The following is a 24,382-nucleotide window of genomic DNA, read 5'->3' on the forward strand; positions in this document are numbered from 1 at the left end:
GGCTAGCAGGCAGCCACAGGGAGTTAGTAGGGGTGTTATAATTAGAGAGAGGTTTCTCAGTGTTCATAACCCACTGCATGTATATGTTTATATATATGCTTCCCTACATTGCTCAATATTTTTATACATAATTGAGACTAAGATATAAGAGAATGTCTTCCAAATATGTTTCAGATTAGCAGTTGACACGAGTTACAGAAAACTGTAGTTGACATGAGTTACAGAAAACTGTAAGCAGAATAGAAGCGTACGTTCATGTTTAATCACAAAGCTTTTAAGGTGTACATATGAAAAATGACCACATCCTTACTTGAGAATTATTTCCTGCAACTCCACAGAGCAGAGCCCCGTAGCAGTTAATTCGGCATGGGCTGACTCCTGCTCTCCACCTGCAGCCTGACTGACCGAACAGGACTACTGCACCGACCTGCCATGCTTATTTAGGAGCTTGATCAATCAGCAGTTGGTAAATTAAGGAGATAAACATTTGCTTAAAGGGATTCACACATGGAAAGCATCCCTCAGCTCGCACTTCAGCTGCTGAGATGTGCAGAAGCAGGGAGGACAGCCAAGCCAGAGCGCAGCACAGAAGAGGGAGGGCAAAGCTCCCTATTACCTCACCACAGCAGAAGGCATTTAACTTGCACTGGCCACTACTACGGCTTTAAAGTTGATAAATGAAATGAGAAACATCATCTTGCTCATTACCCAGCCAGGTGACATTTCAACAAGCTACTCACGCATCAGCTTCTGCAGGCATTTTAAAATGGGGATCTGTAATGCTCTCCGCTAAAAATGACTGACTTTTAAAGCAATCACCTCTGCTAATTAAGCCAAGCAGGTGATTTTGCCAGGTACCACTGAGCAGAAGAGCTAACTCGGCCATCACAGCTCCTGGGAAGGTCTGCGGGCTGCCTCTTTCCTCTGCTGCACTGAATGTACCAATCCAAAGTGTTTTACACGTCTTGCTGAAATAATGCTTTTTTTGTTTGTGTAAATAGATTATTTACAGCCAGCCAGGTGAAATTCCTCCTCTCCCTCACATACCACTTCAAAGCCTAACACGGGAGATCGAGTGCAGCTAGCCTAGCCCAGTTTTTCCTGGCAACAGGAAAACTTCACATCAATCACACTTTGTGAAGTTTCCTCCATTAGTCTCATCTCGTTTAAGAATAAATGCTTATAATAGCACTGAAATTATGTTTGAGAGACCACATTGAGAGGCTCGGTTTATATTTTTTTGCAAGCAAGGAACATAATTTCACCTGGCCACATCTGGATGCAGTGGGGGGCCAATGACGGGTGGGGGCTGTGGCCGTACAGCCAGGCAGGCGGTGCCACGCACCCAAAAAATCCTCAAACAGAGAGGAAAGCATTTATTTATCTAATCCAAGCTTTATAAAACTGAAAATAGAATTAGAAGCTGTTATTTCTAAAACTGGGTTTATGTTGCCACAGCAGTTATAAAGAGCAGACAAATGCACCACCACAGTACAAAGGGTAGAGATAATTTTCACAGATACTGACTATGAAAAGAAAGGGCTATAAAAGGACGATGCCAAAGGGCAACAATCAGCATCACATGAGCAGAACGCAAAGTATTTGCTGAGAAATTACACACCCTTTCCATACCCTTCCCTGTAATGTCTTTACTTCTTTCTGACAAAACCCAACCAAAACACAGTAACTGATGACAAAGAATTGCTCCACATGCTCTAAACCAAGGACCAAGGTGAAAATGATCTTATTTTGTAATCTTTATCTTCAGAGTTTTTCATCAGCTGATGAAAACTAAAAATATACCTGCGACTAAAGCACAGTATCTACCTTCAGACGCTATGCCCACACACATTCTTCAATCTTTGACAGAAAACTACCTCGCCTAGGTTATTTAAGGAGACATTAACTCACATTTTCTATCCGACTCAGCTAAAACTGCAGCTCCAGTGAGCCAAGGGAAGGAGGGGAACAGGGCAGAGTGGAGGAAAGGAGCTGTTCATCTTGCTCAGAAGGAATTTTTCTAAATGAGAGAGAGACAAGACGTGAGCACTGTGAACACAGTGATCCTGCACAAATCTGCCTGGGATTGCTTATTTTCTTTACCTCCAGTTCTTACGGCACCAAGTTCACAAGCAGAGGTGTTCTCAGCTGCTACACCTAAAGAGCAGAGGACATCTGTTTCTTCGCATCCTTCACATGAAAGGACACACTGTGTGCAACGGCGTGTTTAAGCCGAAGCACAGAAATCAAGAGGTTGCTCTGCGGATGGCACCGCTATCCCCAAACCCGGCCACAAGGAAAGTGCAGCCCAGCACAGATACGCCAGCAGTCCCCAGCTCCATCCAGCACCAGCTTTTATCATCCCCAACACACACGTTCTTCCGACAAAAAGCTTCACCACCTCCTAAACCAAAGGCGGTATAAAAACACAGAGATTTTAGTAACAACACAATGTTAGACATATTCGCTTTCTTTTATGGTAACATCCTCGTCCCAATATACTATGGAGTGAGCCACTCGAGTAACTAAACCACTTCTCGTTTTCCCAGCCAGATGCTAACTCACATAATTACCATGAGATGCCACAACTGTAGAATAAGGGAAAATAAAAGCAGCGTCAGTAGCGTCAACTGAGAACTCATCACACGAAAGCAAACCAGGTAACTGCTGCCATCACCCATTTACCCCAGAACACTTTTATTTGAAAGTAATTTGCTACTCTCAATTTTAATGAGGATGGTGACATATTAATTTCTTGGCTGCCAAGATGTAAATTTTTAAAATAAATACATAAATGAAAAGCCACCCAAAAGAGTCCCCATGAGACTATAACCAAACCTCCAAACTGCCGGGGAAGTGGTGACCATCCTTAGTTTCATTATCAGCAACTTTTTAAAAATACGACCAAGATCTGGACGCTTCCAAACAAGTCCCACAGCGCTGAAGCACCAAGAGCTGCTGGAATCAACCCTCTCCCCCTACAGCCACCTCGACTTCAGCAGCACACCAAGCAGTACAAGGGCCTAGGTACCCTTTTATTAATCCAGAAAACTTAAGCACAGATTACTAGTGTCCTAAGGCTAAAGACAGCTGTCTTTGAAGTTTATTTGAGTTAACTTTTAACAATTTTATGTCCAGCTTCAGTAAGGAGTTTATCCCTTCCTCTCTGTCACCTAAGCTGATGAGCAAAGTTTACGAGTTTGTACTGTTTCCTTCTGCTTCACCCTTTTCTCTCTCAATCTTTAATCCAGGGAACAACTTTCCAAAGCATGGAATTAGGGATCCAATGAAACAAGGGTTGTCTCGAGTATGGAGTTCTGAATACAAAGTTTTCCAAACAACCAACAACAAATCCAACCGGTACAACCGTAATTCACGTGCCCCACGTTCATATGCACCAGGTCTGCAGCAAGGTCCAAGACAAATTCCCCTGCAGTGTTAAAAGTGGGCAAAAGCAGTGTGATGCTCTGGGATGAGGATGAAATGACTGCACCAAGAGCAACTGTGCTCTTGATAAACATAACATGAAAACCTGATGCTTTACTTGATGTGACCCCAGCCAGGTGTTCCAGTAACACAGGATTATTTTAAAACATGAAGCAGGAAATCTGTTTGAAGGAAAATAAATTGTTCCAAAGTGACCTCGCGGTTGCAAATTCTGATAAATCAAAAAGAGCCATCCTCAGTGACTGCACCGAGGTATCAGGGAAGCTGAGGAAACCATACATCCCCACAGACTCCCTGGAGTGCTGCCTGGTACACTATGTGCTTTGTGTCGTGTGAAAGGGGAGAGCCAGCGCAGGCCCCAGACAGCCACGGCCACCCCACACCAACCTTGGACAACTGCTCGCTGCAGCGCAGCTGGGACTCAGTGATCCAGGAGGCCCCTTCCAGATCCTGGATCCCGACGGGCTTGGACTCCAGAGATGCCCTATAGAGCCACACTGAACAATGAATGAGCAGTCTCCCCACAGCCGAGCAGGTATTACTCTGTCAGTCCAGAGTTTTGCACAGGGAATGAGAAAAGAGCAGGAACTTGCACAGCAGTACCAGCACTTCAAAGCCGCACATCAGAAACAGCTGTGTCAGCAAGTTCCAGACAGATTGCTCTCACATGCAAACCTGTCCCAAAGAGCTACGCAAAACCTGTCTCTCAATTCCACCCCAAACATATTAAATGCCTGTTGCAAGAACATATGCTTGGCTCAGTCGAGGCTCCCCACACCCAACCCACGCAGGCTGCCAAGCCACCCAGGATTGCCTGGTTCACATACAAGAACCCGCTTCTTATGGAAGCACAAAGGATGCCTGATGGGATTTTGCACCCGTGCTTTTTCCGAGGTAAGACAAGACAGTTGCCAGAATGCATATTTTATATGCTTCAGAGAAAACAGAAATGTTGGTATCTTCTAAAAGTCTGTTAAGAGATCCAGCTGCATTACAGATAATATACTTTAAAAGAAACAGACACGCATTTCTGCCTTTGAAACAACAGCTAAACCATATGGTAACAGCTTCCCAAACTCCACTGACATTCAGAAAGACCATCAGGAATGAAATCTTCCAGGGAGGGAAGCTGCATGGTTGAAAGCTGCCGCAGCCTCCCTGTTTGTTCCAGAGAGCTGCTGCTTTCTCTTCCATGCTTTGATCAGAAAGAACCAAGCAGGAAACAGGGCTGGAAACAAACTTGAGCAGGATCAAGCACTCGCTTGGTATCAACAAGGATTTTAACATGCTCTTGGACACTGGCTGAATTTCTCTGTATTAAATTTGTTATTTCAAGTGTCTAGATTTCAGTAAAGCAAAGAGAAGTAATGCTTGGAGCACGGGGAGCAGGTTGTGTAAGCTGTAAATAGGCGGTTTTCCTCCAGCCTGCTGCCATTACGTGCTTCACAGTGATTCAGCAGGCTCCTCATGCAGATTGAATGCATCTTTTATTAGGAGTCCTGTCAGGCTCAATAAAGACTTTGTCACCCTTAGGGGGGTGTAGCAGAAGAGAGGAAATGTTACTCAGCACGGTTTATGGTTTTCATTGCTTCCCTTCCTGTTGCTTCATCGAAGGCTGGAATCCGCGCCGTTTCCTTTATTCTGTTTAAGGCCAATTGTAAAAATAGTACTCCCGAATTCTTTCCTGATAATGTAACACCAGAAATAAAAATACAGAAACATGCCTAAGTTCTCTAAAACACATTTTACATATTCGCATATCTACATAGCAAATTCACCAGCCTTTGTGACGCTGGCTGAAGGAGCCCACCCTAGGCCCCTGAAGGCAGACGACACACACCGGCAGCTACCCCTCGAGCCTGCAGGAGGAGCGGTCCACTACATCTAAATGTGTGTAGCAGAGCATACGGTCTCTTGACTACAAGGAAGACGATGAGATGAACCAGGAAGCAACTCCTCCATCTTAATTCTTCACTCTCCCTCTTCAGTGGCATAAACTTTTCACTTCCATAAAAGTGCAAGTGGTGCAAAAGGACATCAGCACAGGACTCTACTTAGAGCAACAACTCCCTTATATGTATCCTCCTATTTAGCTGGAGGCCATTAATTAAAAAAATAATAATACAAGCATTGAGGCACTATTAGGGAGCAGAAAGGATGGATTAATCAGTCAGATAAATGAAAATGTTCTCAAAATACTTTAAAAAATATCTTGCAGGGAATGCCGTAGTTTAAGTAGCACTCATAAGGAATGAAGCGTCATCACGTCATGTGAGAAATGTCACCAGTTCAAAAAGCCCAATGAAGTCCTCCTCATAAAACACACCAGCAGCAAACTCCTGCATGATCTTAAATCGCTGCCCAAGACTGCACCTAGTAACATTTGTATAAAATAAACTGGTTCAGCCACTTCAGAGCCATACCTCATTATTCACAAAAAACCAGCATATATTCCATTAAGAAGTTTTCTGTCTATGGTAACAGGTGACAGTTTTCCAGTCTCAATTGCCAGTCTACTCTCCAGAGACATTTTGAGCCATGCTGTGTTTTCCTAGGACCTTGCTAAAAATCATAATTCATTACTATGACTCTGTAACACAGGATCACTACACTTTATCTGCTGAACGGCGTCAAAAGACCGAGAATTATGTTTCTTCAGACTGCAGCCTCACTTTGTCCACAACCTCCTGGTGCACATGCCCATCGAACAGCTACGGACCACATTACCACCACGTTACAGGACTCCTGTCTGAACTCTGAACTTTACATTTACCCACACAGGTGTCAGATACTGTTTTTTCCCAAATGAGGAAATGTCGGTCTAGTTATTCTAGTATCTTTATATCGGAGAAAGAGGTAAAAAGGGACTTCATTTCACTCTTTTGTAAATCCAGGAAGCAATTGCAATTGACAGCACCAGTTAATAACAGTATAGCCACAAACAGGAAACTAAAATCTGGCTTTTGTTTTTGCAGACCATCAGAAGTAACATTCGCATGCTTGGATTTTTATCTTTTTTTATTTCCTGCAAAAGTAACATGGGGCTAATACTGTTTCCTTACATGTTATTTCCTTATAACATGCACAGAGAGCTACAGGCACAGACTTCAGAATTACACTCCACTGCTAGGAGAAGTAGTCACCTCGATAACAGCTGAAAAAGCCAGAACTTGTTTAAGAACAGAGGCCCTAGACCTACTATTAGAGTTAATCTACAGCCTGAAAGTACCTCCATTCAAGTAGACTGCTTCTGCAAATAAAAAAGCAAAGTATTTCTACATGAAAATAAAAAAATTTGTCTACTCACCAATAGCTCCCCACACCACACACAGATAAACACCTTCCACCTAAGAACCCTGCACTATGTTGATATAAGACTTTGGTAGAAAAAGAAAAAACAACAACATTTAAAAGGAATGAGGGAGGGGAAGTTATATTATTTTTACTGCTGTTTCACCACACCGAGTCAGCATTTCAGGAACCCTGATTCGCCAGAGAAAAGAAAAAACTTCCTTTGGAAAAGCTGATTTTGCAGAGTGAAATACCAAGGGCCCTGAACTGGAGAGACAGGAACATCAGATGTCATTGCTTCAAAGCGAGCAGCTTACGGAGAGTTTTGAATATCTGAAGCACGGTTCAGCCCTTATCATGGTTCAGAACAACAGTACAGCTATGAAAAAGTATCTTCAAGCAAAACATTACCAGAAAGTTCCCAGACACTCATTACTTAGTCTTAAAATATCTTTCAGACTTATACACCGATAATAAAAAAAAAAATCAAAAGCAAGCTGCCTTGAAAACAGTGAGCTCCTAGAGTTCAACAGGATGAGCAGCTCAGAATAGCCAAAATTAATGTCAATGCTTACATCTATCAAAGGGCAGGATTTTATACCAAACACTTCTCAGCAAAAGATCAAAGTCCATAAAAGCAACCTCCTTACCCAAGCTCTTGAAAAGTTGCCCAAAAAACAACAAGCAAAATGGGCAAATTCAGGCTTCCAGGCAATCAACACTGCTGGCCTAGCAGCTGACTACTTGTCAAAATTCACAACCTCCCTTCCAGAGGGCAAGCATTCAAAAAATGGCAACGTTTTGGTTAAACCATTTTTGTCCTAACTCCAAAATCATCCGCTTGCCTGATTCACAAAGAAACTCCCTGCTCTTTTAAAAGGAGCAGCCAAGGAAGTACCAACATCTGAAATTACCTTTTAAGATAAAAAAAGGAAACTTAGTAGGAAAGGTCAGAACACTGAAATGCAAAGAAAAAAAAAGGCAGATTCTTATTTAATAAGAAATTTGGTACAGAAACCTGGGGATGAGGAGAAAGGAGGTGGAGGATGAAATCCAAAGGTCAATGCCATGCTTATCGGTAATGACAGCTCGGGAGTCTGTCTGTATGCAAGTCTGTCGCACAGAACACTTGAGTTTGTTACCTGTACACAACTTTGATCTTGCTGTAGAAAATGCTCTAGTTCTTGTTCTCTGTCTTCCCTCTTGGACTAGAGCTCCACGAGCTACTAAAGGAGATTCAAAGTCCTTTTTTTCTTTTCCTTTTTTACAGAAACACAACCCTGTAAAATCGAAACAAGCTCCAGCTCTCAAAGATTGGCTCCAGGATCAGTGCTGCAGGATGCAGAGGTAATGCCCAAATACAAACTGGTCCCCAGGCATGGCAAGAACAGTGAGCTACATACGGCGACAAGAAAGGCAGGCAGATAAATAGGCAGATATCTAGCGAATAATAAGATACACATACAGAGGCAGGAAGATGTGCTCTTCTAAAAACCATTACTGCCTCCTTCCTGCAAATAAGCACTAAGCGGCTGCTGTTTTGCATTTACCACAGCAACACACTCCAGTGTAAGGATTTTCCTCACTCGTTTTCGTCATTCTTTGCCCAATGTTCCTTTGCAGCCAGTGAATGTTATGATCAAGGTCTCATAACTACAGCTCCTGTTCAACAGGTATCTCAGGCAAAGAAAACTAACAGACAGAATAACAACGCTTCACTGCAGATTGTTTCCACCATATTAATAGTCAGATTTATATACAAATGGATAAGGACACTGTTTTTTACAACGGCCCATTTATGATTTTGCAGTATATAATTCTGTATTTCTTTGTGAACTGAAGCAAGCAAAGATCACGTCTGTCTGGAAATGAAGCCCTGCTTAATAAATACTGGTGAAGACAAAATGACATCTCTTACCAATATTTAACTTAAGTCACCTACTCAGTATCTAGGTAACGGAGAAGAATGTAGCTCTGCAAACTGTCTCAAAAATGCTTTGGTGCATCAGTAAAATACAACAGTCACCACACTGCTTCCAACTAAAACATTCTGTGTTTTCATTCGACATTGATGACAATGCACCAGCGCATTAGAAAAAAACAAACAAACAAACATGAAAATGCAAAGATTAGAATTGGAAAACAAAATATCACACAAGAGCAAAGCTCTCCTACAACCTTTTTCAATAAAACCCCTGGAGGAAAAAAAGAAAAATCAAGCTCCAGCTGTTTTTTCCCATAATAAAGCCATTACAAACTAAGAAATTCCTGCAGAAGACAACAGTAATAGGTTTAACTGCTAATTCCTCCTGCGTCCTGGTATGAGGCTACCCAAGCACTACCAAATACAATCCAGGACAGTCGCTGTAGTTTACAGTAGTCTATATCCCTATCAATGCAGACTGTCAGAGCTAAATTGTGCTGCTGCCACAACTACTGCGATATCCTCTCACATGCAGAGAGATGCTAACAGGCCTGTGCACGTGTGCATCCACGTATTGGTAAATATACAGATATCCCTCACCAAACAGAAAAGCGTCATCAGTAGCTCTTGGCATCTTTGCCTGTAAAAATATTACAGATTGCCTCTATTGCTACATTTGGATGCAAACCATCGCAGCAAAACTTCAGAAACTTGTCACTGCCACTGCTGTAAGATCTACTTTTGTATTTCTCAACAATACCTGTACCATAAACCATAAAGAAACCTATGGAATCAAACTACAGAGTTATATTCTATGTACGCATATTCATATGTCTAAGTTAACAGGTTTCAAGTTTGAAATCACATCAACATAAGCATAAGAGGTACAGATACCTGTGCACTCCCCTAGTAATTAAAACGGATCATTTATGCATAAGGTTACAAAAGGAGTAATTCTAATCACGAAAATTAACAGCTTCAACATTAGGAGGAACAACAGACGAGTGTACTGTCAGGAACCGAATTAACTGTGAGATAATATTGTTACTCAGGCATCTCCAGCTCCAAACCCTGCAGCCGACCCGCCAGGCACCCAGCTGCCCAGAGCGCACACCCCATGACTAACACCCACAGAATTACAGACGAGATGCAGAGCCACTGCCTTCCCCACCTCCGTGCTAAATCAAACAGGTACTGACCACATGCGAGACACGGGCTACGTCGGCGGGGTTGGAGTATGCAAGATGATCTGGAAACCTCTTCTACTCCAACCAGCGACTCCATCCTTAGAGACCAAAAACTTTAGAGGCTATAATTATCTTTATACCAACCCAGAACAAGCCAATCTCAACTTTCTCATTCCTATGAAACCGTGATTGACAGTAATTTGTAGTGCAACACACCAAGATTCCTCCAACACCTCACTCTTCCAGTTTTATTCAACCACAGCCTCTATGGAGATATAACAAACTTGCTTTTAAACAAATCAGAGTTTCATCTAAAAAGATGACTTTGGATTTCAGAGAGGAAGACTACCATGATTCACTGAAGATAACCAAACCCCAAACCTAACACTAAACTTAATCTGAGTATCAAAGTTAGGTTTGTAAGCAGCAACGCAATGCATTAATTTCAGACTCAGACTTTTGACTCATCAGCTCACATGAAAGGAGAAGATTCGTACAGGGTGATGAAAGGCAAAGCCTGGACCCAGCAGCAGAATGCCGCAATAAAAGATCACACCACCACCACGATCTCTGGACAGTCATGCTTGCGACTACAACACGAAGAACATACACTCACCCCCCACAGAAACGGAAGGATTCGGTATTGCAGTTCAGACGTTTTACACAATAATACTGAAAATTAAGACATCTCTGCTGTGCATTTTCTTGAAAAGAAAGTGCATTTAGAGTGCATTTGCCTCCCGCTCAAGCAGCTGGTGTCTGCACCACTTACCAGATGCACTCTGTACAAGCGTCAGGAGGAGTGGAAAACCTGTTCTCTAAAGCTTCTCGCTTTATTACATGAGCATTCACAACTGCAAGAGCTATGTCATTATTTCAGATAAGAATACATTTAAAAAAATGACTAGAGCTTGGGAAAAATCAACTTCACACTACTAATACTGAACTCCGTGACCTCTGAATTCTACGTAGCCAGATTTGCTGGATTTGAAAGATCTAAACTAAATGCAAAGGAAATTCTCAGCTTTTCTTAAAAATATGGTTGTGATCAACTCTGGTTATGCAGCATCTGTTACCTATAGGTCCGCTATACTCCATAACTCTGTTCTTTTAGCTAATGCATATGGGGGAAAACAAAACAAAACAAATCAAAACGAAGTTCCTCTCTTGAGCTGCGCACTCCACCCACGAGCGTGCAGCAGCCAGGCTGCCACGGAAGGCTAGCACAGACACGCAAGCTAAGAGAACTTTCCTGCTGGTCACACCAGCTGGACTGTGCCCCTTAGTTTCTGTACTAAGACTGCTCACCAGTTAGGAAGAGCCAGCACATATTCCGCCAAGCATTTTGTAAGACACATATGATGGCACCTATAGAAGAGTTTGCTGAAGGAGGCCTTACCATCCAACACAAATGGAAGCAACAAATGTATCTGGTCAGTAGTCTAACATAGGACTGCCGGTTTCCTTCCTACTTCGCATGGGAAACAGGAAGAGAAACTCCTTCTGCAACAGTTGGAAAGACCACTTCTACTTAACCAAACCAACACAGCCTACTGGAGGCTGGACAATCAAACAGAACCCTGAGAACGAAGGGTAAAGTAAATCAGATTTAAGTTGTATATCCTTCCCAGATAACCCACAATATTGAGTGGCCACTGGCAACCCTTTGTGACAAGAGCATAAAAATCCTCCCAGAATCAAGATGCAGCAACAGAAGTAATCCCACCGCCTTTAAGCACTAAATACACAATACAATTTACAAAGGCAGACCTCACTCTCCAGCTCTTTCAAATGCAAATTGTCAAGGCGAAAAACATGACAACAGCTCTGGCACTCTCTCTTTGTAGGAGTTCATATTTGGCCAAAAGGCCAAACTGTACATGCCTGGAACACCACACCACAAGAATCCTTTCCCTCCAGACCAAAAGGATCAACATTTGAGGCCCATTATTAACCAGTCTTTGGTCAATGCTTTAATCAGGCACAAAAAGATTACAAAGGGAGAATCCCTTAAGGCAGTTACTCTTATTCTACTCGGCAAGAATTTGCTAGATTCTCTTAACATGCTAAAAGATAACCAGTAATTAGCAGAGCTAAGGAACCTAGAGAAACCAGATGCAGAATGCTAAATAATTTGTGTGTGCTTCCCTGAACTATGGGTATTTCCAAAATACTGTATTGAAATCATCAAAAGATGAAGAAGGGTGTATCATAGTTTCACCAAACAAAGGAAAACCCTCTATATTTTAAGCCTGAGGCCACTGGAACAAGAAGACCTCCTAGTTTTAGAAACAGCCTGGCAATACTTGCATGAGCAAAGTTATTTTATGGCAACAGCAGGCATCTTACAAGAAAGGACACCAGAGGTCTGGACATCCTTCATAGATCTGTTCGCCAGTACACTTCTCAATGAAAACTAGTATTTGCACATGTGTGGGGGAGCGGGGAGAAACCCTGCAAACTGGAAGTGTGCATGGCCCTCCAAGGGTGCAGCTGCCTTGCCATTGTCAAGATCACCACAAAACACCTTCTAATGCCAAGAAGCTCGTTTCCACACGGAGACGACAGGAGCTCTCGCGACAGGAGCAGCAGCACAGTTGCACGCAGGGGTTATCAGACAAACGGCAGCAGCATGTTGGGGATGCTCAGGCAACCGCTTGAAGATACTTGGCTTCCCTCCTTAGAAGCAGCACGGCTGTTAAGGCTGAGTATTATTTTCTTATTTTTGCTGTAACTGCCCAGTTCTCCTTTTACAAAGTGATGCAAGAATCAATTTTGTCAACATAAACATTAAAAGAATTCATCCGTAAAGCTTATACAAAGTAAGTTCTGGTATACTACTTGAAGATATTTTCTTTCCAAAACTTATTAAATTTGTTATGATTCTTTTTATTCAGTACAGTATTTTGCTGACTTAATGCTGTTTCTATGAGGAATTTAACACCTACATGTCTTGACTGCTTGCCCTCCGCCCTTTGCAGTTCTGGAGAACAAAAGCAGAAAATAAATGTCTTTTTCTTCCATTTGGCAACTTTTCTGAATGCCAAGTGTACTTGCAGCTCTCTCCCACCTCCTTCCACACCCTTTTCTCGCCCTATTCTAAAATCCCCAAGGACTTCCTATTGCAAGGTCAGTAACAAGGCACTGGGCTTGCCTTTTAGCTCACATTAACAGTTTTCTAAAACACACCCTTACTACACAAGAAGCTCCTGATTCACTGTTTAAACTCAGATAATACAACAGAAATGACAACAGTTTTTTAGAAGAAAAAAAATTTACGTATTTAGATTTTAATTCATCAGTGAAAACTTTTAGTTCAATTATCGCTCTGCAGCTGAAACTAAGTGCATGACCCCACTGCGCGGGGAGAGGTATACAGTGAAAGGAAGTAAGTTCCAATAAAGGATTCCAGGGCTCCATCATAATTTCTGGTTTCAATCTCAGAGCTGTCATAGCTGCCATTCAAATGAAAAACCAGTTTTTCAGGAACAGTAATTGGAAGTAAGGATAGGAAAAGTAACCTTAGAGCAGTAACACTTCACACGCTGCCTGGAAGATCACTGGGAAACAGCCACCCCGATTCACTCTAACTTCACTTGCTGCTTTAACAGGGTTTAAGGTTTGCATGAAGCAGAAGCTGTATTATCTTCTGAAAAGGCCCAAAGAGAGCTTGATACTGGAAAGCTACAGGTACTGCATTACCTGGCCATCAGCCTGACCTTAGCAGACTGGAGTACAAACACGGAGGCACTGGGGCCACTCCACTACGTGCTGCCTGATGACGACTGCGGCCTCTCGCTGGCGTGCAAGATCCTCCCAGCTGTTCTGCGGCATAAAGACTCTTTTGTAACAGCAATGTTCAGAAAATAGAAGGCATGTTTTCCTACCAGCTACATTTACCATCACCTTATCATCGCAGTTTAGAGAACTAGGCCTCGAAATATTAGATCAGTAACATATGACCTGGTCTGCAAAATCACATCCGTTGAGCCCTAAATCCTGCATTTACTGTGAAGATTACCACCAAGCAAGCTGCTGTGATCTCTGTTCTTTAGTGATAGTTACTTTGACCAACAGCTTGAAAAAGACTATAAACACTATCTGTGTAAGCTTCTAGCATGCTGACAACCACACAGCAAAAACAGTGAGTTTCTGTTTTACAATAGCCTCCCAGATAAAACCTTGTTGACAACTGTATCATCAGGCCAGAAAACCCTGGAACCACTGACTGCATCTTCCAAAGCCAGCTCCTTGAAACAAAAAATAAATTAAAAGATCGGGAAGGATGCACATCCCTTTCAGAATATCCCACTAGCCCCCCCCCACCAAAAGCTTTCTGTACAGAGCAAGGAGCTGCACACTGAGGCATCTGAAGGCAGATACACGACAGTGTTGTCGCAGCCGTCAAAGCAGAGGCCACCAGAAAGACCAGCCCAAGTGAACAGGCCCCCCACCGGCCATCAGAAGCCCCTGCCAAGGCAAGTCATGGTGTGGGAGCCCTTCCTGGGGGCTCCTGTTGAGACAGAGCAAAGGCATGAGGTGCTGAGAGCTTCTTGCACGCTGTGCCTCACGGGCAGCAGCACTGGTGACCAAATCCTCCTCCAAATACAACTAACCCTTGCCAGAAATCAGGCTGCTACACCAAACCTTCTGGTTGCACTTTCTGAACTGAGGTAAAGGAAAAAGGAGTAAAGGGCGAGAGACCTGGAAAAGACTTTGTGCTCCGAGAATAATTTCACAGGAAGACGAGGAACTTGATGTATTCCAGAGATGTTTGATTAAAGATTCTTACCTGCACCCACACCAAATCCTCAAATTCCTGTAACCAACAACCAGCACTGAGTCAACAGGCACAATGCTAATGAAATCAGAGGTAGAGTTATCTCTCTGTATTGGGATTATAACAGAATGAGAAGCTTAAAACAAAACGAAAAAAGCAATGAAGAGAGATGAAACCACACCTGGCAACAGGGGTTTCAGACAAAGCTGTTCCTGCACATATCAGACTCCGGACACATTAAAGCACGACACAAAATACTCAAGAGCACTTCTTCCAGACTGAGGACTGTTCTTCCAGAGAGAAGGAGAGGGAAGACATCGCCACTTGCCATCACTGACTAGGGGAAGTTCCTCCCCAGATCTGGGAGCAGAGGTCCCACCGGTATCCTCTGATCGATCATCGGGCAGACCACGATTGTCTTTTTCCCTCCCATACAAGAGTCATCCACATAAAAGTGTCTTACAATATAATCTCCTTTAAAATCTTTATTTTATAGGTATCTTCAAAAAACAAACCAAAACAAAAAACTGAAAAAAACCCAAACCAAAACAAAAAACCCCTACCACCTAAAAATCATATACATAAGGTGTGCAGTAGATGCCCATACATACACGCATGCAGACAAAGAACAGTCCTAGAAAGTGAGTGACACTAGCACACTAATTACAAAGCCAAAATGTTTTGTTACCTCTTTTGTTGTGGCCCTACTTCTTTCAAATTAATCCAAACAAGCAGGAGCAAGTCAGATTAGGCAATAGCCTCCGACTTTTCTGTGTAACTACAGAGTCTGTCGTATGTAAGAGATACCGTATGTTCATTACACTTGATCGTGATGTTCAGATTCCCCCATTCCACACAGTTTTAGACACAAAAAGCACTCGAAGCCACGAGACCAGGCAGCACACAACTGTGCTCATCAGTTCCCTTAATATTCCTCAAGCACCCCAAGGCTCAGACTTGTAGCTCCATCTTAGCTAGACCTAACTGCACACTCCTTTCGTCAGGGAAGCTGGACTAGCACTTTGAGACTCTATGCCTTTCAAAAGGTCAAGACAATGCTTGAAGAGATCCATTCACTTGTATCCCATAACAGACTCACATTCCTACTCACCGCTTCATTTTAATGAATCGGAATTGGAAATTACATCCAGTAGACAAACAAGGACGGTGGAAGGGCTTTTCACCTTGTCATGCGTAACTTAGTGACTCACTAAACATAAACCCTGAACTCTCTGCAAACAATGAGAATACACGAGCCATTGTCCAGTGATTGGAGCACTGTAATTTGACCTTCTCTTTAATAAATCCACATTCTGTATAGCAGGCTTTACACTACATGAAGGAATTTGCATTAGTCATGACCCAAGAGCATCAGTTGGGAATCTAAAAGGAAGCACCAAACATAGCTGGTTCTGGCTGGCTACAGAGCTGAGTGAGACAGGTAGGAGGAAAGGGCCAGGACAGGTAATTTGTAATAAACCTTCTGATTCTGTACACAAAACCAAAAAGCATCACTCTTCACAGAAGCAACATCTGTACACTTCTACTCGTACAAGGCCAAAGAAGTAAAGATACTCCACAGTGCGGTGTCACCACAGGTAAGGGTTAAAACCTTCAGATTCAGACCAGCGACCTGTGATGGTTGGTTCAGAGAAGTAGGTTCAGGTGGTCACTGCAAACGAAAACCTAGGGCTCTGTCCACGCTGGGGAAAGCGGCAGCAGCGCAGTCCCAACAACCCTTCACAGACCCATATTTAAGGGGGATGCTTCAGAAACCAGCGTGAGCATCATCAGTTCTAGCACATCACACCAGGACAATCACTGGGACACTCACAGGAGTAAAGCTGATTACTTTACATCGTAATGACGTAAGCACTGGTATCTACTGAAATTGAACCATGGAAGTCTTGCTTGGACCTCAGCTGCCAGGGAGAGCAGAAACCACAAAGCCACAGCTGTTAGATGAAAGAAGTGTAAGCATGTTCCCAGGTTACTGGCACTGGTGATGAATAACAAATGTTCAGTCTAATTTACTTTTCTCAGTCTTTATTACAAGTTTACTTTCTTTGGCATTTCTTTACTCTTTTCACTCCTGCCTGAATTTTCCTTTCCAGGACAGTATTCAACATCCTTCCCCACAATGCAGGTTAATACTGTAGAAACACAAAATTCAACCACTCAGCAACATCCATAACATTTTCTCTCCTTGTTTAATATCCATTTGTTTTTGAACAAGGAAACTTTGTTAGACAGACTCTAAACTTAAGAAAAAACTGATTGTCAGTGCCACTTCAGTAAGACCAGTATATGTAGTCAGAGTAAAAACAGTATGCTAAAAGCTGATTTAGTTGGTTGGAACCATGAATCTATATTTGACTGCAGTCAACAGGCCTTAACTGTTAAGAAAGCTGAAAAAAATCTTTATTCCTGCGAACCACTAGCAAAGTTTCCTTGTAGGTATTCCAGACACACAACAGCTGCAGAGCAGCCAAACCAGAAGCCCTCCTCCGTGAACGCAGCACCTTGTCCAAGGCTCAACATTATTCATGTCTCTGAGACATAAATAATCAACAGACTAATATGAGCAACACATTCAGTCTTGCTGCTGAAAGCACAACGAAAACAAGCTCAAAATACTGTTCAAAAACAAACAAAAAAACCCCTCTTAAGACAGACATTGAAACACTTACAGCTGAATATTTACATATATTAACATTTGGTTAAAAACCTGGTAAATGCTCCAATATTGTATTTTGGTTCATTTGAAACAACAGATGGATTTTATTTTTTAAGTGCAACTAATTTAGGATTAATTTCAGCTTCAGAAAGTGTTGTACTTAAGGCTCCAACTACTGATAATCTGAATTATTTGGGTACTGAAACATATGCCAGGTTGTTGAGTACTTCTGGCCAAGAAACAGGCACGTTGACTGTACGTCACAAGCGCAGAGCTGTGTCCACATGGCAATGGGAACAACTGTAGTAAAATAACCAAACACCACTGATTTTACACTTTGTGAATTCCAAGTCAATCCTACAATCACCCACAGATTAATACTGCAAAAGGAGGTTAATTCTAATTACCCAGAACTGAGATTTGACCCTGCCCAGTCTCAGGGAGGAGGACACCACATTTTACCTGCACTGGTTTCCCAGGGATGTTGAGTCAGACTGACCGATTACCAGCAAGCATGCATCGATTGGGATCTCTCTGAATCTTTGGAATAAAAGGCTGAGACGTGCCTATTGAAGAACATAATTCTCAACCACCTCAGGAAACAAGGTGCAAACACAAACTTTATGAAAATGAATTATCAAGAAGCATTTTACTGAGGTAGTACAGGAGTTTGTATGCTTGACTTTTTTATTACAGGAAAACCACAGGTCTAATTCAGATGAAGACTAGTGATACTACACTGTATTAAGAAACAGAGTAGTAAGAGACAACTACCCACCCAAAGCAAGACAAAATAGAGGAAAACATAAGCACTAATAGCTTCCTAACTCACCAGGCTGGCAGCCGAAGAGATGCAGCTCTCCCAAAGATCCGAGGCTGGCTGGACAGTCCTCCAGGATTGTCAACACTGTATTTATCATGAGCTTAAACAAACTAATTTAATGAGCAGCTTGGAAAAAAAATGTGGTTTTGTTTTGCCTTCAACTGAAAGCTATGTGGCAGGGAAGCACAGGAGGAAAAGAGAAGGTTTATTACTGTTTCATTAAATGTAATAAAGAATTTCAGGACCTGCTTCATAAACGCAGAAACTATGTTCTGCTTGTGAATAAGACTCAATCTTAAGAGCTGTCAGCCACCAATATGATACCCATTGTGTCACTCCTCAGGCACTTGTATTCTGAACTTTAATTTCGCTAGATGGCTATTAAAAGAAAAGAGCTTTACAACACATTTTATTTTAAGAGACTAATATTTAAGAAAACCTCCCAATTCCAGGTCTTTTCTAGTCTCAGAAAGACACCGATAGAATATGGTGTCAACAAGGCAGTGCACAGGACAGGGGCACGTGCACTCTCAAGTCGTTCCCTAAAGCTGCAGTTACCTCACGTTTTTGCTGATAAAACACCTGATTTTCCTGCATTTGATTTTTCAGTCATACAGAATGAAAAAAACCTGTATCTGTTGCCTTCACAGAACAGCTTATAGAATATTCATCATTTTATTACAGTTACAAGAACACGCAACCTTGTAAGTAAAAATTGTTGTCGTATGAGTACCACAAGGCAGTCTGCATAAGGTACGCAACGACCCAGACAAGAATTTAGTAGTGGTAAACTGCAGGCACGTCGGTCCGCGTTTGCAGTCACTGCGGTTATCACCCAGTGATAACCAATACACCAGCTCGAAAGGTCTCCTCCAACTCCTCCAAGCACAGTCACATCCAAAGATGGAACCACGTCTCTGCAGTAAGGGACTGAAGTCGCACAGAACTGGTCCCTTCACCTTTGATATCCCGTCTGGGGAGGCTCCCTGGCAAAGATGCTGAAGCACAGAGCTGCAGGATAATCTCAAGTGTTTTACCGCTGGTCAGTTTGAGCTCCAGAACTGTCACTCACACGACAAAGTCTTGGAAAGCATCAGCTATAGAATAATATAGCATTAACAAAAAGATGGGAATCAAAACATGAGGCAGAGGTCAGGTAGTAGAAAATCACAGCAGGACTCAGGTTTCCATCACTTCTCTTTCCAAAAAAAAGTTTTGGAGGCCCGCATACAAACAGTAAGGAATTTTGATTAAATACAAACCAGCATCTGCAGCTTCATTTGATACAAATCTCTTTTCGGCTTTAAGATAATTGCAGGCATCTAGATTTTTGTAGTGATTCTACAGTTCTGATTACGTTAAACGGTTATCCAAAAACACCACCGTTGTTACATTAACACTGCTAAATGCTCACTGCGAACTACAGAAACAATAGATTTTAACAAAGGCTAATCCCCCGTTTCACCTCCTGAGTTTACAGAAAATTATTAAAAGGATGAAAAAACCCACTTCAAAATACCAGCTATTTCTGGAAACAAGAAGCAGATGTTCTCCTCTGTTTGGCTCAGCTGTGCTACAGTACAAGAGTGCCTTTGTTATGCTGTCAGCAATAATTTCTTTTATTTATTACAGCCATTTTATAATGCCCATCAATGTACTATTTGTGCATGATTTAGATTCATGCAGATCTATTTCTCTGTATATAAGCCGTCAAGAAACATCATATACACACTCCAAATAGCAGACCCTGTTAGGACACAATTGTGCAAATTAGGTTTTTTTTCTCCTTCCACTGTATTAATAGAAAGGGAACAGGAAGAGAAGAAGGAGTTGGTATTGCCAAATAAAGTTGAATTAACATTAATCAAGAACTACTGAAACAAGACAAAGTTAGGAAAATAGAAGAGCTCAGAGTATAAAAATAAACTCTTTGAAGTCCAATAAAGGCAAAGCTTTCTGAACGACAGAAAGGAAACGCTGTCTAGAACAAAGTCATGAAGACCTAGAAGGAGACTATGCTGGGAAAAGGAGCCATTAAAAATGGAAGAGAGCGTGCTTACGGGGGAGAGGAAGGTAAAAGAAAAAGGAGCATAACCATTTGCAGCTTTGCCCTGTCAGCCACTGAGACCTTATCTGGGGCAGGCATTAAACCACTCCCCAAAAGACTAACATCACAGCCTTTGTATGGGTCTGATAAGGAATGCTGGGCCTCAAAAAATTAAACCTTTACTGGGAGAGAATACACGGTGGCATAAACTTTCATCCTTCCCTCCTGCTGCTTGGAACAAACAATTTCCTTCTATTAAAATATTTCCAAATTACTAATTTAACATCCCCAACTGTGACTCCCCAGACAGGCAGGATGATGTGCAAGACAAAGCTAAAACACTGCACAGAAGTACATAAATCCCATATTCCCAACCTGCAAGAACTGGAGGATCAACGTGTACAAATACCGGCACATTTAACACCAGACAGACATCAGCATATTGCTGGAAGATAAATTCAGATATTTAAATAATAAACAAGAGTATGAAATCCTATAGTTTAAATATAGGTGTTTGCTTTGGTGGTGGTTGGGTTTTTTTAAGTGATTTAGTGTCCAATTCCTGCAAAGGTTTCCTCAATCTGACAAGACAGTGCCCGAGATGATTTGTTGGGATAATCAAACTAACATCCGACAGAACCCTCACAAATTCTGCACTTCCAGGCTGAACCTGAGAGACGCACAGATTTAGATACAGTGTCATCAGTCACAGTCAATCTACAGAACCAGAAAACCTGAAGTTATACAGAAGTGGGACTCACATCCTACATCTGTCACAGACACCGGTAGCAGTCCACGAGCAAGTATTTTTAAAGGCTTTCTACAAGAAAGGCCTGCTTGCATCACGTTTCTGTCCAATTTTGCGACAGATCAGGGCAGAGGGAAGAAAGAAAAAACTTCAAAGATTTCTCAGACTTGGGTAGTACCAAAGTAAGTTTATAAATGGAGTAACAGAACAGCAATTACACAAAAATGTACACAGCGTTAAATGTTAGCTCCCATCTCTAGTTCATCAAAATAATCCCCCCCCGCCGCCAAATACATTAAAGATTATAACACATGAACAATCTGAGCAACAGCAACAGGGAAAAAAAATCAAGTGTGTACATGTCTAATATGCATAACTTATACACTTTAACAATTAGCAAACATTGGAATGTTACCACAACACTGAAAACTTGCTCTAACAGAGATTTTTCCAAACAAAAATATTTGTAGCATCAAGAATTAAAAATTTACTGGAACAAGCCATCGAGATAATTCCCCCAAAATAAATAAATTATTAAAATATTCCTTAGATCTTAAAAATTAAAACATTTTGTCACAAAAAAGTCCTAAAAGTCAAAATAGTATGGATTATCACACCACTCACATGCAAGATTTGACAAGTGGATTATTTATCTGTACTTTTCCAGAGACTGCTGTACAGATGATAGTTATGCAGCACCCGACCATGCCACTAATCACTGCAGCCCCAACCCTGTAATTTGTAATACCCAGGTAAACTACTCATATAAACTGCAGCATCAGAAATAGAGAGGAGGGCAGAAATGGACTGAAGGCGATTGAAACTCGTGTGCTCAAGCAGCTTTGGCTCATCATCAAATACCAACCATGGTTTAGGGAATTTGGGGGGTTTTCCTGCATAAAAATTCAGTCAAAGTGCATGAGCAGCTCCATGCAGTTGATTTAACGTGGGAGGAGCTGATGATACCTTTCTATGAGTAGGAGGTGAGAAACAAAGCCACACTTTTTGTCTGTGCACAACTGGATACTTCAAGATAGGAGTCACCAGCTCGCACAGCCAGCGCAGGGACACCCGAAACTGCAGCCTGACCCTAACAGCTGCACTAAGCAGGTTTCGACTTCCCTGACCTAAGTCTTGCTGCCCACAGAAGAAAGTTCAGAAGTCAGGATGCTTAGCGTGATTTTTAAAAAATAAAAATTAAAAATTACATTACAATTGTTTCCTCTGGTTCCCTCCTCACCCTGCATCCCACATCACATCTCTGAGCTTGGGAAATCCAGCAGAGCGTGGCCACACCGAGGAAGTCAGACTTTTCACTTTGTGTCTGAACAGGTAGTACAGATCCAGAAAGGGGACTGTGCTACTGAGACAGGGGAGTGCTTTTCTGGAAATCGGGATAGTTTCTAGATGTATATAAACAAGAGTACCCCAAGAAAACAAAAGCGATTTGACTGTAATTATCCACTCAGGAACAGGCAACAAAAAGCCCCCAGTCCTGCCAAGTTTTAAGTACACGCTTAACTTTAATAACAAATAGTCTCACTGTGCAGCGTCTCTAAATGACTGCCAAAAAAGGGCCAGATTAACAAGGGAATTAAGATTTTTTTTAAATCATTTAGAGGTGCTATTAGTTAGATTACCAAAGATTAGATGATTTTTTTTTCCCCACAACTGAGATACCTTGGCAAATTCAAACCTGCTCACAACCCTCATGTCAGTCTCAATGGGAAACTGCACAGATCCAAATGAATACACAAGCATGGTCCAGTGCAGTTGGACATCATGATATCTGACAGTTTAACACTACAAGGTTAAGCAAAATATTTATTTTAAGGCAATTTTAGCCAAAACAAGTTGACAATCCTAAAGAATTTCATCACAGCTGCTGGAGAGGGAGGAAACTGGGGACACCTTAAAAAAAGAAAAAACAGGAAAAAACCCACACACAAACAAAAAGCTGTAACAGCTGTGAGACATTGGTGCTGCAAGAAGCAGCAGTGGGCAGATGTTTCAGGCCAGGCCAGATTACCTGCTCCCCAAAATCAAACCCATGACGAGCCAGTACGGTATGCTAGCCCATGAATGACACTTCTGTGATGAACCCAGTTGCCCAACACTGCAAACCACACTAGCAAAGGAATTTTGCTAACTGAAGAGTACAGCTGAAGAAAGAAAGGTCTGAAGCAAGAGGGGGGTGATAAAGAATACAAAACCAGAAAGAACACAGACAGCTCTTTCACAGAGACTGCCTCATCATTAATTTAGGGAGCGGAGACACAGGGAGGAATGTATCAGATATCCCCCAAGGCAAGTAAACATTGGGGCTGAACACATGTACTTCACTCACTCACGGGACTGATTCGAAGGGGAACCGTGGTCTCTGTCCTGCTAGGGCGCACTCTGCAGCAGCTCTCCCTGAGCAGCCTTCAGATAATTAACTTATAAGGAAGACTAGGCAGGACATTCAGCTCTCCACGAAGTATCAAGGGAGAACAGATGTTTCCCAGTCTCACAGGGACAAACTCAAGAGTATATCATGTCATACCACTAGTTCTTGAACACATTAAAAAAAAAATCACAGTAAAGGAAACAAATAAAAAAGGCCAGGGTAAGCAAACAAACTCCAATCAGCCTTTCAGGTGAAATGTAAATGCTATCAAACATATTTCATTACTAAATTAATGCTCCATAACATTACTACTCCAAAAAATACATGGCTGATTACAGACTAGCTTTTGGGGAAGGGACAGAGAAGGCAGTTAATTGGAAAATGTGTTTTATTGTAGCTAACCAGCCTCACACATTTCTACACTCCCACTCACTGGAGAAACATCTCCTTATGAAGTCTGCAAAGTATAATTAGTTTGGTTTTGTTTAAATCTGCATCCCTGTACAGGTAAGCAAAGTCTTTCAGCTCACTAACTTTTCCCAGAAGTTTTGCATCAGTGAAATATGCATTCTACTTTTCAGTGATCTACCTCTTCTTCCTCTTCCTACAGCCTGCCCGAAGTAATTCATAAAGCGCCTTATGCCTACACCCAGCGCGTTACTGGATGTTTAAAACACTGCTAGTCTCGAGAGGTCCAACTTCAAAAAGTAGAAATCAATAAATAACCAAACTCTACACAGAAGTTTGCGAGCACCAGCCTGGTCATGTGCAGCACGCAAATATCACACACCGAGCAGAGAGACTGTCAGAAAACAGATTTACGCAGAGGGGAAAAAAAACAAAGTAAAATAAAAACACCCGTAGGGGAAGGAGCAGCAGCCCCCTTACCTCCGGAGTCCTCTCTGATGGTTTCTTCCGCAGAGCCTGTTTAATCTTGGGGTCCACAGGAGAGCTCATTCTACACCACTGCTCCTCCCGGTCCGTAACTCCTCAGAAATCGCTGGCGGGGGGCGATGCCTCCAGGAAACACGGAACACAACAACAACGCGATCAGCCGAGCCTACTGCCC

The 24,382-nt window shown here is 42.2% G+C and overlaps 1 protein-coding gene across 1 annotated transcript in view; it reads right to left on the reverse strand.

The window, feature by feature from the left end:
* RAPGEF6 (Rap guanine nucleotide exchange factor (GEF) 6) overlaps positions 1-24,270 on the reverse strand; it is a 98,555-nt gene extending 74,285 nt beyond the window's left edge. Inside the window, exon 1 of the mRNA XM_010191491.1 lies at positions 24,202-24,270. Coding sequence (XP_010189793.1) covers positions 24,202-24,270 — 69 coding nt within the window. The remainder of the gene's footprint in view (positions 1-24,201) is intronic.
* Between the last annotated feature and the right edge of the window lie 112 nt (positions 24,271-24,382).

The sequence above is a fragment of the Mesitornis unicolor genome, unplaced genomic scaffold, assembly GCF_000695765.1.
Source record: "Mesitornis unicolor isolate BGI_N332 unplaced genomic scaffold, ASM69576v1 scaffold26419, whole genome shotgun sequence".
In the NCBI taxonomy this organism is placed as follows: Eukaryota; Metazoa; Chordata; class Aves; order Mesitornithiformes; family Mesitornithidae; genus Mesitornis; species Mesitornis unicolor.